The sequence below is a fragment of the Acomys minous genome (assembly GCF_964271855.1).
Source record: "Acomys minous genome assembly, chromosome: 3".
Taxonomy (NCBI): domain Eukaryota; kingdom Metazoa; phylum Chordata; class Mammalia; order Rodentia; family Muridae; genus Acomys; species Acomys minous.
In genome coordinates, this window is record NC_140485.1 from 95,560,154 (window position 1) to 95,577,456 (window position 17,303).

The 17,303-nt window shown below is 42.3% G+C and overlaps 2 protein-coding genes across 2 annotated transcripts in view; one reads left to right on the plus strand and one right to left on the minus strand.

Moving 5' to 3' along the window:
- The window catches only part of LOC311593257 (uncharacterized protein), a 191,624-nt gene extending 185,799 nt beyond the window's left edge, over window positions 1-5,825 (plus strand). The window contains exons 47-48 of the mRNA XM_084774458.1: window positions 1,634-1,755; window positions 1,839-5,825. Coding sequence (XP_084630584.1) covers window positions 1,634-1,755; window positions 1,839-1,881 — 165 coding nt within the window. The 3' untranslated portion in view covers window positions 1,882-5,825. The remainder of the gene's footprint in view (window positions 1-1,633; window positions 1,756-1,838) is intronic.
- Window positions 5,014-17,197, minus strand: CD164 (CD164 molecule). The gene is made up of 6 exons (XM_084774477.1): window positions 16,972-17,197; window positions 14,339-14,425; window positions 13,046-13,117; window positions 12,032-12,070; window positions 8,716-8,772; window positions 5,014-7,307 (listed from the first exon to the last, which is right to left on the minus strand). Exons 1-6 carry the CDS (start codon window positions 17,135-17,137, stop codon window positions 7,138-7,140), a joined length of 591 nt encoding a protein of 196 aa, XP_084630603.1. The 5' UTR covers window positions 17,138-17,197; the 3' UTR covers window positions 5,014-7,137.
- Between the last annotated feature and the right edge of the window lie 106 nt (window positions 17,198-17,303).

Here is a 17,303-nt window from a genome sequence, read left to right on the forward strand (position 1 = left end):
CCAATGAGGCCTTATCAGATCAGGGCCACTCACTGTGGTCACCACCCACTCCACTCCTTGGCCTCTATACAATTATCTTTCCCTAAAATGTAAAAATCTAGTGGAGTTGTTCTTCAATATCCACAAGGAGTTGGTTCCGGGACCCCTGTGGCTACCAAAATCCACAGCTGCTTAGGTCTGTTACATAAAATGTGTAGCATTTACATACTGAATGAAAAAGAAAAGGGAGAAGGAAAAGGAGCATGACTACCCCTAGGTATGGAGGAGAAAGTTTATTATAGATATGTGAGAGAGCATAGCCAGAGGCAGGGACATCTGGGAGAGTCCAGAGTGGACATGACCCTGAGCTGCGTGAGGAGAGGGGGAGGAGGGGCAACAGCCAAGAGGCCCAAAGAGTGGACAAAAGGGACACGTAACCAAAATGGTTGGGTTAAATAGGGAAGAGTGGCTGGCTGAAGGGCAGCCCGGCCCCTGGGCTGGAGAGGTTTAGGGTAGGGGCTGGGGTATGCTAGCCATAAGGACCCTATAATAGGTAGGAACTGAGGAATGCCAGGAGAACCTGGCAGCCAGGTCTGCTTTGATATGGTAAATAGGCACTTCAGCCATTTGTCTCGGGTTTGAAACTTAACACATACGATCTAGATACAACCTCCCATATACTTTAAATCACCTCTTGATTACTTGTAATATTAAAACCATATAAATGGTATATCTTTTAGGGAAGGTTGACAGAAAAAAATATCTGTGCATACAGTACAAATTTGATCTTGAAATATTTTTTTAAATCTGTGGTTGGTTGAATCCATGAATATAACTTGGAGAAAAATCTGTACTTTTTTTTGTGTGTGTAGCGGGAAACAAGATATCTCATGATTCCGCCCATCTTCCTGTCACTTCTGAAATCTCTTAAGCACTTTAGGGTGTTGGTGATCATAACCCTTGTGGTTGAAGAGGCTAAGTAACTCTGTGGCGCAAGGGAGCCCTATCCTATGTGAGAAGCTTTACAGGGTAATGGAGTAGGGCTAATTACTTGTTGGCTATTTTACCAAACCAAACCAAACAAAACAAAAAACAAAAACAAAAACAAAAAAACCCTCTAAGATAAAAAACAAAACAAACAAACAAACAAAAAACCCACTAAATAAACTAAAACCAATCCCACAATGAACTATCCTGAGCATAGGTACAATAGGGGAGGTCCCCCCCCCCCCACACAATATGAAGGCCAGGCAACACACAGCATGAGTTGAGCCACTTCAAGCCTATCTATCTGTGGTGACTCCTAAGCAACTGGGAGATAAGACAGGAAAAACATTGACTGCCTGGAATGTAGACATGACTGTGAAATATATGCAAATGACTTTCTTTATTTAAAAAAAAAAATTGTGCGTGCTGACACAAACGATAGAATACTGAAGAATGTTTAGGTTATTCCTGGCTGGCAAGTCTTCCTACCTGGAACTGCCTTTCCACTGATGGATTTGTCCTTGACTCCCTTAATGGCAAGGCCCACCAAAGGTCACTTCCAGACAGAGCCAGTGGTGTTAGTCTCAATGGCAGCAGACCCTTTGCTATGTTACGAGACTCCTTTGCCACCTTTAAGAAAATAAGCAATCTCAACTTGCTATTACAGGTGCCGGCTAAGTACAACCAAAGGACCAATGATGCTTCTCTACCTAGTGTGGCAGAAAATGCTCAACTTACGACATTTCAAACCCAAACAGCTCCATCCAGAATTTCATTCAGACCTGAAAGGTAATCTTGGGGGTGTCTATTTTATGCCTGTGTCCATTTAGATGGACAAAGATGACTCCAGCTCCATTAAACCTTTCGTCTAGCTCTCCTCAGTACGTGGCAGACAGTACAGAAGAGCTGAGGTGAATTCATCTTGAGTGTTCCAGTTGAAGCCAGATTTGGTCCCAGACTTGAAAACATTCAAGCACTGATTTGCTTTCTACAAGCTAACTCTGGCTATTGGCTGGCGGCAGTCTTCAGTTTGCGTTTTGAGTAACAAGGTGGGTAGGGTGGGCCACGATGCAGGGCCCTGATGCTGAGCAGCTGTCTTGATTAAGTGAAGACCCAGGACTGAAAGCTAGCTCCCCTTAGGATCCTGTTCAGTTCCAGCGTCCACGTGACAGTTCACAGTGCTCTGTAATGCTACTTCTAGGGACCTCAGGTTTTCTCCTGGCCTTTGTGGGTAGTGGGCATGCATGTGGTGCATACGTGCAGGAAAGCATACATACAAAATAAGGTTAAACGTAAGATTTTTTTTAAGAGACAGAATCTTACAGTCCAGGCTACTCAGATCACTGTGGAGTGGCTGGACTGAGCTTCTGACCCACTACCCTTACCTCCCATGTGGCTCTATCTTTTTTGCTTTTCATCAAAACGAAGTGAGACTACATTTATTCAGAGACAACTAAGTAGACAAAACATGTTATTCTGTGAAGAGAACCCCTGGAGAGTTGTGTCTGCAGAGACTGTACCGTGGAGACTGGAATGCTGCAGGTCCGGCGGCTGATTCCCTATCCTGGGCTAGTTCTGATGCCCAGTAAGAGCCAATCGTTGCCCACCTCCGTGTTGAACATTCTATGACTAGTAAAAACCTTTTGGTGTCTAAAAGCTAGGAAATGCCATCAAATAACATCTTAGGCCTACAGGAAAGCTCCCCCATCTCCCTGTAACCTTCAATGTATCCACCATCATATTTTAAACTTGATTGTGAATTTATTCTGTAAAGAATAAACTTCTCAAACTGCTTCCATGTTGGACCATGGAATTTGGAGTAACCTGAATCTGTGTTTCCAGGCCATGGCCACTCAAATTGGCTCCAGAATAAACTCTGACACGTTATAATTGATGGCTGTGGTGTGTGGATCAACATTTAATACACTGAGTAATAGGCAAAGCAAGATGCAGCCTCCTTCTTGTCCTTAATTGTTGGGGGGCCCGGCAGAAATCAGAAGTTGCACAGTTCATAGGCAGAGAAGAAAACCAAGAAGGAAGCTGCCAAAGGTCCCATGGAAGCAGACCAAAGAGCCGAAGTGACACCAACATGCTTCACAAAAGCAACTACAAAAACATCCCAAACCTTCCAACTTATATCTGGCATCCAATAAACACCTACCTAGCATGCATCAAAACCAGAACTGCAACTTATAGTGTAGGTAGAAAATTCAATGGAAACTGACCTAAATGTTGGCATTAGCAATGGTATGTAGACATTAAAAACTATTATCCCCCCCAAAAATTTAAACACACACAAATAAAACCTATATAGAGAAACACACAAACAGGTTACATTAACTACAAACATACCAGAAAATGCTACTGAATTTAAAGGGGCAATTTTAATTAATCTAGTATGCAACACAATGGGTTGTGGATCAATTTCTAGCCACCTCTCTAAAACTATATGATCTCCATCAAGGCAGAGGGCATGGGTCTACTACCAAAGGTTGGAAATCTTCCAAATATGAAAACTGTTAAGGGTTGCTCTGGTAATCTGTATATTCAAATGCTGAATTCTGGGCCCCAAGATCTGGTTGCAGACTGAAAAGGGCACTGTCAGGTGCACTGATCAAACTTTACTCCAGAATTATCTGACTGGTTAATTAAAAAGCTGGGCAGCCTATAACTGGGTGAGAGAGGAGGTGGCGGTTCCATTCCCAGGCTTAGGGTCTCAGGTAGGGACCACAAGGCGAGAGAGAGAGGAGGATGTGGCCTGAAGGAACAGAAACAGCCCAGAGAGGACTATATGGCAAGTAAATTGGGACACATGGAGCTAGGAAATAGCAAGACTAACATAGAGGATTAGTATAAATGCATTATCTGCCCAGTTATTGAGCCTAAGGCTTATTAATAAATCTAATAAATCTAAACCGGGTAATTAGAAAAGCCCCCCTTCCTCAAAATAGAAATTATCCTTATAAAACCATATCCAACAGCTCAACAGACGATCTCCAAACACGAGAAAGGGAAACAACAACACAGCCCACAGTAATCACCTTGCCTGACATCAGTAGCAGAGGAAAGCGTGTGCAGAACAAAGTGCTGACAGACTCATCACAGGACAGCTCAGGTGAGAAGACAATGGGCCAAACATTCACAAACATGTACGGCAATAACTAGGAACACTGGATTCCATATTCAAAATTATCTTTAAAAGTAACTGATTTACTACCAATCATACATGAGCACAATGGCTTTTGCACTGACTACAAATCAGGTAGCAAGACACACAAAAGCTGGACTGATCAACAGCTCCACTAACAAAAACCCAAACATTTACTGAAAGAGTAGTAAGATACACCCTGAAAAGCATCAGCACCCAAGGGCTATCTACAATAAGCACAGATTTGGGGGGAAACATACAACCTACTTCACTATTATTTAATCTCAGTAATTTGTACCAATGTTTTAGGAAGCTTACTAAAGTCTTATTAATTACCCATGATAAGGCTAACATGGAAGCAGAAGCCTAATTTTTAAGGCAGATCACTGAAGTCACCCTTACATCCTGACTTGCAGGGAGCAGTGAATAACCTTAAGGTAACCCAAATGCTCACAGAGATGTCTGTGCACACAGCCCAAAAGAACCGGTCTTCACGTAGTACTCCATAGCTCTGTCTGTACTCTAGACAGAAGCCCAGTCTTATTCCACATGTACTCTGAATTAAAGTGCAGGATGTGGCTAGCAAGATGGCTCAGGCACCCTGAGATCAATCCCTTGAACCCACAAAGTTGAAAGAGGCACCCACTCCACAGAAGTCCTGTGACACACACACTCTCTGGGTTAATGCCAGCTTGAGGAGTGTCCCTTCCGTCCTCTGCTCAGCTTCACTGACTAATTCACAGCCTGCAGTTACCATCTACTACAGGAGTAACAGAGCAGCCTCAAACAACAGGTAAAACAAATGTTAAATTTCATAATCAAAATGTGACACTTTTAATCAATAAAGAGACTAATTCAATAAACGTATTTATTTTAAATCAGTTTGGTACACATACAGATTAGTTTTATAGTTTTTAATGAATGCAAATAGAAACAGATTCTAAGTACAGCAGTGTCTGCTTGTGCAGCAAGTATAGGAAAGGTAAAATAAGGTATTTGATAGAACTAGATCTTAGGACAAATCAGATGAAAACTCTGAAAAGGTTTCTATATACCTTCTGGATTAAAAAACCCAAAAATCATTAATGGCTCAAAATTCTACCTTGCTAAAGCAAAGATGGGAAACAGTCAGGACAGCTGTGATTTCTGTGGCAAGAGCTTATGTAGACTTGCAAAATGTCACTAACTTCCTACAATAATAGAGCAGTGCTCAGCATTACAGGAGCTTCAAATTAAGTTACATTCTCACAAAACTTGCTACATGTGCTGACACAGATGGGACAAGGAATCACTTCGAGGTAAATGACAAACCAATTTTGCCACCTTCTAAGGAATGAAAATTCTGTGGATTTTCAAAAGAACTTTATCACTTACTTAAAACTACCAGCCACGGCACTGCAATAAATTTTGTGAGGTACCTGGAGTATTATAATGGAAACAAAACTGTGAGGTAAACCTATCTTTCCCCCAAAACCTTTGAAGCCAGAGATTTTAAACAAGTAAGGCACTTGAAAACATTAGGTGTGTGTACAAATGCGCAAGTAAAACAAACTTCAGCTGTACCAGCAAGTGACAAAGAAACAGAAGCTTCATTTTAAGAGTACAAGGAGTTTCACTTTATGAAACAACCCAAATCAACCTGTTGTTTTCTACTATAAAACCCTGGAAACCAAGCACTAAACTGTGCTACTATAAGGAAATTAAACAAAAACTTCAGTGATGTAGGAAACCAAAAACCCATTTCCAATAACTGCCTCTGAACTAGTCCAGTGTGTCAGAGGCAAGGGAGAAGTAACTAAAACTAACCACTTAGCGCTACAGAAATAAGAGTATGCATGATTATAGCACATGGGAACTGAAACCAAGGAGGAAAAAAAGGAGAAAAGGCCAGACAAACAACAGCCTATTCAGCCAGGGCATCATTAGAAATCTAGAGCAATCTATTTCAAAACCTCAGGTCACATCTGTTAGAAAACAAAGTGATTGTCTCATTTAAAGAACTAGAAAATGATTCTAAAACTACTTCCTTCTTGCCTCATGTAAAAGCTACTTTTCACGAAACCCTGGTAGGAATCTTAAGGTATAGCAATATTTGGAGACTGTGTATAGAGGGAAAGATATATCAATTTTATGTCTATTCAACAGCCCTAAGAAAAATGTTAGATGGTTTGCTTAAGAAAGCCGTTTAGCTTAGAAATATTCTTTAGCTTCTATTTCTCAGCTCTGGGAAAAAGTGTTTTTAATTAAACATTAACAGTATGTTACCTAAATGCAGGTTTACTGCTGCTCACACCAACAGTTACATTCTCAGACCAAGCTCTACCTCCCACAGTGTGAACATTTTCTCTTCTGCCGACATCTCAGTCTGTCTTAAGGCACTGTTCTGTTTTCATAATACGGTGCTTTAGGAGTATGAATAAGACCTGTTACACTTCAATGCTCTCTGTATCCCTTCCTTTCTCTAAATCTGGAATGTGATTCCCTGTGTGGCATCTTATTTCTAACGTATGTAAGTTTAGTGCTAAATAAATGTAATCTACTTTGAAGTGACAGCCCTCAGTCTACCTGACTGGTGCTCATTTGGCACTCTTCTCAATTCTGGCCACTAAGTTACATCTGGAGCTAGGATGAAAATAACAGATTTGGGTTTTTTAATGACTACATTTAAGCTGCCAGAGTCAAGGTTGCCTGCACAGGGTACCACCTTCCACAACTTACAGAAAGTTACATTTGGCATGTCAAAAGAAAACAATCCCACAGCAGCAGCAGCAGTAGCAGCCATTTTAAACAAAAGACGACAGCCACACGGATTCATGCAGAATATTTTAAATATTCCTGTAGAGCAAAACGGTTTAACTGACTTTTCTTCAAGGACGATGCTCCAAAATATCCTGTGTGCATCCTTTGGAAATATAAAGATCCTGGAACAGCGTCTTCCACATGGGACTTCTCAAAAGATGGTATTTTGGTTTCAGTGAGCTACTCAAGTTAACTGCCAGTCCGTATTAGTCTAATGGGTCTGTTTACAGAGTGTGGTAATTTCGTTCTTTAGACTTGCAGAATTTATAGAGAAAGAAAATTACAGCCTGCACACCCAAGACAAGGACAATTCCTCCAATGAAGCTGGCTGCGTCAAAGGTAGACTTCCGCTCCGGCTGTGAGGTGGGAGTCAGAGTGGTATTTGTTGTACTGGCTATGGGGATAAAACAAAGAATGCTCAGTAAGTGCCATGGCATTTGTCATTTCCAGACCCACCCTGGGAATCAAGTCTGCCCTGAGTTAAATCCTATACAGTCTTCCTGAGTCAAGCCTTTATAACTAGAATTTATCCCCACTTAAGGGAAAATCCCACTCTTTACTCTGTCCAGGATATTATGTGGGCAATATTGCTAGAAGGTTTCAAATATAAAAACAGGTAAGAGCTTTTATGGCATATAAACTGCACCCTTGCAATTTATCAAGTACTTTAAAAACATGCAACAATTTTGTTTATCTATTTTGGTTAATTGCTAAAGTAAATATTTGTTAAAACTTTTTGGCTTTACTAGCTAGAAAAGGTATATAAAAATTCAGTTGTGGTTTTTCAAGTTAACAAAAATACTTAACCTATAAATGCAACAAACAAAATAACACATAGTTGTAAATATATTAAATAATATTCTACAAGTTAATTTTACATTATGAGAAAACATTACAAAGTCATAGGAAAACAAATTTGAAAACTAGAATTTCTACAAACAAAATAACTCATAAGGATTTTAAAAGTACTGTCAGTTAATTCTGAAACTATGACAAAACATTAGCAGGTCAGAAGAAAAAAGACCCTGAGAACTGCAATTGTTAAGGGAGGAGAATGTTTCAAGAGGAAACAAAAAGGCTATGAGTATGTAGCATCATGAAAGTAAAGTGTAGGCCACTGTTAAACTCGATCTAGTGCATGCTGGAGCAGAGCACTGACTGCAGGCTCTGGAGGCTTCCATAAGCTGACCACTTTAACACTATCCAGGAGCTGACTTTAGCCAGCACCGAAGAACGCCCTAGGCTCTAAAAACTCCACACAAAAACAAAATTCACTCTAAGTTGTTTTGCATCCTTGGTTTTTTTTTTTTTTTGGAGGGTGAAAACAGAGTGGCTTCACTGGAACTGTAGAGCAGCACAAGCAGAGGGCACAGCAGTCCCAGGGTAGCAAACAGTCCTTGGATCCCAGCAAGTCTAAGAAATGAGCAACACTTAAGAAAAACAGGGAAGCACAAATGTTGGCTTTTCAGATATGTCTAATTAAAAACAACAGTCTTATCTTCACCAAAACCATTACACCTTATAATACTACACCTTATAAGTAACTGGGAGCCATAAATTAGATTTAGCATCAAAGTACAGAAGGGCTTTATAGAAGAGATTTTTTACTAAGTCTAAAGGGCCAGGCCCAAAGTGACCAGACATGAAAAACAGAAAAGGCTCCCGGTGGAGCCTCAGCAGCCAGCACTGCCTTGGTTCTCTATCAGGAGCTGACTCAGTCCATAGGTGTCCATGCCTAAAACTGGACCCTGGTGCCAGAGCGAGAACACACTGTCATTAGTAGTTTCTAAAGCCCCAGTTACCTGATGTGACAGCTGAGGGGGTAGATGTAGGAGAGGAAGGCTGAGTTGTGGGTTTAGCTGGAATGAAAACAAAATGTATTTAAAACCTTGTATTTCTAACTTCCTAATTATCCTACATGTAGATTTAAAAACAACACTTTAAATTTTTAGAGAACAGAAGCCAAATTTAGTTAATGATCCAATGTAACCATTTACATATATTCTTACACATTCAGCCAGCATGAATTTGTTTTTATGATAAAGATCTATATATACATGTAATACACACATATCTAGACAAAGTTTGCAAGATAAAGAAGGACAAGCGTATTTAGAAAAGTTACAGATTTCATTCTTTTATGAACAATCTTGCTTCTAAGACAAATTATATTTGTATATACAACTGAAATACACAATTGAGTATATTATAGGTACCAGGCTTTGCTTACCTTTAAAGGGACAAAGTAGGATATTACACTTTGTAACGCAAAGGCAGTCCAAGACAAGGCAATGAATGAGCAGGCACGGTTGGGTGCCCATGAAGCCTTACTCCTCAGTGTCAGCGCCCAGCGCTAGCCCTGCCTTGGCTGACCCACTCTACCACTCTATACGGCACTGAAGCACCATCTAAACATAAAATAACCTCCGAAAATGAAGCACTTGGTTACAGGAACGATGAACAGCATCTCCTACTAAGTACAGTCTGAAAAATTCTTGTGCCAGTACTAGAAAAAAAAATTAGTATCTGCCAGGCGTGGTGGTGTGTACCTTTAATCACAGCACACAAGTTCCAGGCCAGCCAGAGCTAAACAGTGACATTCTGTCTCAAAAACAAACAGGACTTTCAACTGTAGTTTACTGTGTGTGTAAATGCAGGGTGCTCAGATGACACGGCACGAGTGTGGCAGTCAACCCGCAGGAGCTTTTCTCATTCCACCATGTGGGTCTCAGAGACTAAACTCAGGCCATCAGGCTTGGTGTCCAGTGCCTTTTTCTCCTGAGCCATCTTGCCAGCCCCCAAATCCTCGTATAAAAGGAAGTTCTGAGCTTCAATAGTAATTATACCTCAACACTGGGTTTTAAGACAAATTTCACTAGTGTAAAGGCACAGAGATCAGGACTCTCCAAAGGGCACTGCTGGTACCCCAAAGTAACCAGGGTCCTAGGGGGCTAAGGTATTCTCAATCTCATAGGACTATGGTAAACTCCAGCCTTTAAAAGCACTGCTGTCCAGAGCTCAATTCCCAGAACCCAGGTAAAGGAAGAAGGAGAAAATGGCTCCAAAGTTGTCCTATGGCCCACCTCATCTCTCATTTCCACAGGACTGAGCCCCCTAATTACCCCTCTAACTGGTTATCAATACTAACTGGCCAGTCTTGAAATCATACACATACAAGAAACACGAAATGAATTTAGCAAGCTGTGTTATGTGTACACACACACTCTTGAGGGAGCAAGAAAGGGGCACAGGAGGGCTGCAGGAACAAAGGAGAAGGGAGACATGGTATAAAGTAAAACTGGGGGAAGAACTCAGACACGCACATCCTCAACCCCAAGGACAGCTTGCCTCTTCAAAGGAAGTAACAGGCACAACTGCTACACTAGAAGGTATAATTTCCCAACGTTATTTCCTTTTGTAGTTTATGCTTCCTGTGTAACCAAACAACAATCAAGATATGACAAAATAACTACAAATTAATATGTACCAACTTCTTTTCAATCTTAAAGAGATTAGTTTTGTTTGATGTTATGGGGAAAAAGTTCTGCTTGCTATTTGGTTCTCACTATCCACTCTTAAAGAATGGTAAAAGTTAATTCTTTTTGTTAATAGGTAAACTATTGTAACAATTTTAAATCTGAAAAAAAAAATATGTTGACAGTATTTTCAAAGTAAGACACTACTTTAGTGATTATACTTTCTGTCCTCTTCATTAAACAAACCCTTAAATTACAAAAATTATTCGTAATCAACAGGAAAGACATCACCACACAGAACAGCATCACTTCTAGTGACAAAACCTAAAACTATCACACATTTTGTCCTCCACTTAATAGTCACTCTATTATTAGTGATACTGTTTGTACAGAGGAAAGGCTACTCAGTTAACCACACTGGATAGGAATGTACAAGCCATGGCTCAAGAGTCAGGTTTCAGTGACCTGATGAATTTCATGAAGGTAAGCCTAGCAGCCTTCCACTTTACAGACCCACAAATGCATAAAGGAGACTCAGTTCATGAACACGAAACAAAGTGAGCTAGCAGAAAACACATTCAGTATGGTGAAGGCGATGAAGTCAAGCCCACAAGGGTTTGGGAGGATCTTCTCCCTGTCTGTCCATAGTTTCCACCCCACAAACTGCTTTCACCAACTTTACTATTTTCTCTGTCAAGTATAGAAGCTGAGCAAACAGTACTTTCTTGAAATACAAGTCTGGTCAATGACAACCTATAAGTTTAGATACCATCTAAGTCCGTTAAGCAAGGCATACAGAGGAGCTTCTCAGGTTTGTTTTCAATCTGTCAAGTGTAACAAACGTACTGTCACCTACTACAAGATACTTAACATCTACCTCACTGTGCCCTCACACCTCCTCCACATGTACGAGCAACCCCTGCTTCTTCTGGTATGTTCTCCCCGTAGTTCCCAGGGTCATGTCAGTCAGTATCTGCCACAGGCTGTCATCTCTGTCCCACTCAATACATTCCTACCTACAAATTCCTAACAAACAGTGTTCACTGACTTTATTCATCTTTCTGATAACAACAAAGCACTGACTAATTCCTGTCCACACAGCCTCTCATCCTCTGGCCTGGTACTTGTCTTGGAATAGATGGTTTAAATACTACTCCTGTAAGACTTTCACTGTCAGTGAGATTAACTAATTGCCCAATCATGAGTGTAAGGGGTAAAGTATATCACCATCTCATAGTAAAAGGGAAAAGAACAACACAGGCGCACCTAACTATTATCCATTTTCATAAAAAGTACACTTACTCAGCTGTACACACTTCTGAAAACATTTTGGCATACTGCATAATAATGGGATTTTTTCTTCTGTGTTTTCCGAGACTTATAAAGCATCCACAGAAGGTAGGTAGTTCAAGGACTCAACATACTAAACTAAACAAAACTGTTGTAAGTCACTAAAAACAAAATACTCAGAATTATACACACTATCACAAAGGATCCACATTTACACCACTATTGTGGTCCATAACTAAATAAATCTTTGCTAATCTTTAAAACTACACCAACATCTCTTAGTTTGTAAGTTATCAACAGGGCTTAAAAATCCACAAATAACGAGAAGAAAAAAAAAATCATCTTGCATTACCTGTAGGTCTGGTTGGCGCTGGAGCGGTGGGAGGCAGTACTGAAAAAACAAGAGGTACGTTAAGTTGTGTGAAATAAGCCTGCAACAACAGCTTCACAATCTGGAAATACTATTTTAGCTTGGTTTTATAACAACATCAACCTTGGATGAGACAGTTACCCACACCCAATTAGTTTCTCCTTCCTTAGAAATGAAACCATCAAATTTTGCGGCATCTCACTTCCCCCTAAGACATTTCTTTGCCTTTCTCAGAGCTAATTAGCCACACTTAGCTTCTAACAAACATCTACAAGGCAGATAGCAGGCCTTACATTTTCCCTTTCCCTTCTTGTGGGCAGGGGAAGAAAATTAACATGACTGAAACACAAACACATAGGTTTAAACTATTTTTGAGAAATGACAAAGACAGTGGCAGAGCGAGGCCCTTGCGTGTGTGTGGCTTACCCAGCACTACCCATCCCACACAGTGAGATGAACCGGACACGAGTCAGACCCACCAAGCTCACAGGGGACGAGGAAAGCCCTATCAAAACTAGTCAAGTGCGACTCCCCGTCAACTTACAGTGACATCAGAACAAACAGCTGCTAGCCAGCTGGGTGTGCTTACTCCTGCAATCCCAGGACTCGGTTAAGTAGAGCCACCAGGAAATAAATGGTTCAAGGCCAGAATGAGGGGGGAGGGGAAGAGAGGGGGGAGGGGGAGGGAAGGAGAAAGGACCAGTTGTTTCAACTAGGATTTTTCTTCAGGGTAAAGAGTAAAAGCCAGAGTTCCTCAAATATAAAAGATAAATACAGAAGTTTACTTAGCTGTAACACTTAAAGGGAAGAACTGAACATCAGTCAATTCAACAAAATAGCAGGAAATGAAAAGACTTACAGCAAGACTTCAACCACCATCCCTTTTATCAACAGGAACAGGCTACTGGTGTCTGCATGGTAACATGGTCAGAGTGCAGTGATGACCCACCCCGACCTCATGTGGTCACAGCCCCCAGCAATAAAGTGAAAACTTACCAGAGCAGTGATCAGTGCTGTTCACCTTGCTACAGTTTTTTACAAATTCACTTGAACAATAGGTCTTATTTCCTATGAAAAGAGAGAGACAAAGAGCAATTACTCGGTTACATTACACCTTTGGCTTTGCTACTAAGCACCAGAACGTTATGAAAACAAAACAAAAACACTTCCTAAGTTCTAAGCCAAATATGGTTAGTAAACATCTGTCTGCAAGGGATGTGCCAGAATTTTAAAAACCAGCTTTAGCTCATAGTGGGACCCCTTCTGTTTTTGTTCTTTTAAAGGTCTGAAGAGCTATTCCTTTCCCATTGTCTTAAACAAATTTAAAAACCACTTGAGTATACTGAACAGATAACCAGCCAGAATCTACAAGAGGTGAAAGATGTGGTCAAGTCCTTTCAGCAGATGGAGTAGGCAGAGGGCCTGCAGAAGCAGTAGCTGCTCTAGTCCACAATTCCTAAACAGTTCTCCTCAACTGGCGACTGGGAAGTGAAAGCTGGAGAGCCTCAACAACAAATCTTAAAGCAGAGCTTTAACCTCCATTCCTACACACTGCACATGGAGGTAGAGAACACACCCTGAAGCTCCACTTCATAGCTTAACACACTCATACCACAAAGCGTTGGCTCCAACCAATAGCGTCATGAGTGTTCTGAGCTTTATGTGCTACTTCTAATACCCACCGAGTAAAGGAACTTAACACAGGACTATGTTTTTATTGAAAAGCAAAACAAAACAGATCCTAACATATCTTTAATAGATAGTTGTGCTGCTAAGGAAAGCTGCAAGCACCATACCTTATGGAAACAGAATAATCTACATTATTATATTATTATATCTTTCATTTCCACAGACTTAACTTAGCTCACAGCCTTCAAATGTTTGCTAAATTAATGAACTTAACATCACAAAAACACAAGGGCCAACTCTCTCTCTTGTTGCTCCTTCCCAGCTAAGCATTCAACAATGCTCCACACCATCTCTTTACAGTTCATCTCCCAAGACAAATGACTCCACTTCCAAAGAAAAAGTACACAACCTTTCAGTTAATTCTAGCACACCTTAATCTTTCTGCAGATCTAAAATGTCTCTTCCTTTAAAAGCTACTGAATCTCAACAGTCAAGTGTAAGAAATCCAAATGGGGACGAGGGAGATTCCAAGGAAAATGTTAAGCAGGCATACAAGTGTCAGATTTGGAAAATAAATACTGCACACTATCTTAAATATTCTACAGAATTTCCAAATATTCAAGACTATAAAGTAGAGCTTGTGATCCCAAAGTTTCTTACCTTCTTGGCATTCTAACCACAAGCAGGTAATATTAGCAATGGTGGTATTAACACAGGAAATACAGCTGTTATGGCTCTCACAGGTTTCTGGAGGGAAATTATGACATCAATAAATTGATATTTCATTTAGTTTTTTTCTGCATCTTTTTCAACAGTAAGCATTAAATATAGTTTTAATAATTAATAGTGATAAAACTTTATAAATTGGTTTATTAAGAAATTTCACGCATGGGCCAGCAAGGTGGCACAGCACGTAAAGGTTGATGACCTGTGTCCAATCCCCTGGACCATGTCTTCTGACCTCCACTTGTGTGCTGTGGCAAGTGTGTGTTCACATATATAGAAATATAGAAAACATTCTTAAAACCTGGCATAGTGTTGCACACCTTTAATCCCAGCACTTCCCAGGGAGAGGCAGGGGAATCTGAGCTCTAGGCCAGCCTGGTCTACACAGTAAGTCCCACGACAGGTCTGTAGTAGGACCCTGCCTCAAAAAGCAGATCAATTTAAAAATTCCAATCATCAACTATGAAACTATAGGGAAACTTAAGGAAAACAGGCTAGTGGGCATACTCAGTACTAGATTATCAGACAATCCTTCACAAGACTGAAAGACACCCAGGCATACAGAAATTCTCAAGACAAAACACTAGGGGAAACACTGTTATAACAACAACATAGAAAAATCAGCAACTTCCAAACATCAGAGACAGAAACAAGTCGTAAGTTACAGAGTGAAGGTCGGAAAAACTCAACTCTGATGGTGCCATTCTAGAAACCCGCTAATTTCCCAGAGATCTGGTTTTCAGCAGTGATTTGCTTTCCATGGGGTCCTCTTGACAGGGCCCTTTTCACAGGTGTATGCATGTATATGGACGTATATTTTAACAACTCAGCAATGGAAACCAGTAGGCCTCAACCTGTGTCCCCACCCCTGGGGGGGCGTGTGTGGGTGGACTGTGCCCCCACCCCTGGGGGGGAGGTGGAACGACTTTCACAGGGATCTGCACATCAGGTATTTGCATTACAATTTAGAACAGTAGCAAGATTACAGTTATGAAGTAGGAACAAAAGTAACTGTAGGTACCGCAACATGAACTGCATTAAAGGGTCCCAGCATCAGGAAGGTTGAGGGCCACTGACATAAACCGAACTGTCCAGAAACAAGAACTCGGCCAGCCAATTACAACTCTACTTCTGGACAAAGAAACGGACTTAGAGAATGGGGCTACCTTCCTTTCTTTTTTAGAAACAGGATACCTACAACCTTCTCCTTTGTGTTGTGTTCGTCTTGACGGAACAAATAGTTCTGCAGGAGCCCTGTATCCCGAGAGTTAGGCTACTGGAGGCCGGCCAGGCCTGGTGGAAGAGGGCATTCGCAAAGTGCACGGTCTTAAGACATGCTATTTGCAATGTGTACGCCTGATGAAGGGTGTAGCATGTGGAAAGCTTTCCACACTGAAACTTATCCCATAATTTCCAGAAAACACAAGTTATCCTCTCCCAGGGTATTTCAATTATACAAAGGCAATTAGCTTGGTACTTCAAGGCTTCTCCTAGTATGCAGAACCCACACATTACAATTCTGGTGGAAAATTGTCAAATAAGCAGGAGACATGCTTTATCATCTTAACCACGTCAGAAATTTACTGTGTTCATTTAAAACTTTTTGAACTTTACCCTTGCATCTTTCTGAGTTTAACAAGAAATCGGTTATTCTATGCAGTTTTATTCACATAAAATGCTGAAACTAGAGATGGCACCGGAACAATATTAACTCGAAAAATACGCCAAAGTGAAGTCCTTACACTTCCGCTGAGAAGTGTAGTTACTTCTTACCTAGGTTAAGTACAATAACCAATTTAAACATCTCCGTGTTTCCACTTCATTACTTCAAGTTTATCCTGTCTGTCTCATTTGCGCGGTCACAGCCTATGCCAATTTGTACAAACCTTAACAAACCCTAGAGCTGAACAAAAAGGCGTCGTGTTCCTTGATCGGATTTCAACAAAATCGACTGGACTGGATTTCGACCTAACTCCCAAAAACCATCAAAAAAAAAAAAAAGGCAGGGCCGCGGGTGAGCAGTTTATCTCGCTCTTTTAGATTCCCCCCCCCCACCCCAGGATTTCACCTCCCCCCCCCATGCGCTCTCAAAGCACCCGGCACAAACGTAGGTACGTCCCTTACACACTCAAACCTCACACACGGCCAACCCCGCTCTGCTAATAAGTCAATGCTAAGTTACAGGAGGCTCAATTTCTTAAGAGCCAAGCTGGGGGGCGGGGGGGAGACGGACAGCGACGAGTCATTCATCTTTAAGTCGCCCCCCGCCAAACTTCCGGAAAAGCCTCGAGGGGGAGGACAAGAGCCCGTCCCAGGAGCCCAAAGCGTGCGCCCGGCGCGTCGCCTCGCCCAATTCCTCCCAACCGCCACCGTGGAAGCAAGCCACGTCGCCGTCCCGAGCTGCGGCGTGGAGGTTACCAGGCGCTTGGGGATGGCGCCTCCGCGGCCAAGGCTCGAGGAGCGCGGGAGCAGCGCCCGCGGCCTAGCTCGCCCCGCCGCCTTCGCTCCCCACCCGTCGGGCCGGGCGGCCATGTTGCGCGGGTCCCACCGGGCCGTCGGGCGCCCACCTGGCGGCGTGGTGGGCGTGAGCACCGTCGGGACCGGCTTGGGGGTTACGGTCGGGGTCCCGGTCGTGTTGGGAGGAGAGCTGCTGCTGTTCTGCTGCGCCGCCGACACGCAGAGCACGGCGAGGCAGGTGGCGGCCCAGAGCAGTCCGCGGGAAACGCCCGACATCGTGTCCTCCTCCCTCAGTCCAGGCGGCCAGGAGAAAGCTGCGGCTCCGTCCAACCCGGCGTCCCCTGCGGCGCCGCCCCCGACAGTCCCGCCCCGCGGGAGCGCGCGGGGGTCACGTGGGTGTGGGTGGGCGGGGCGAGGGGCGGGGCGGGCGAGGCCACCAGGA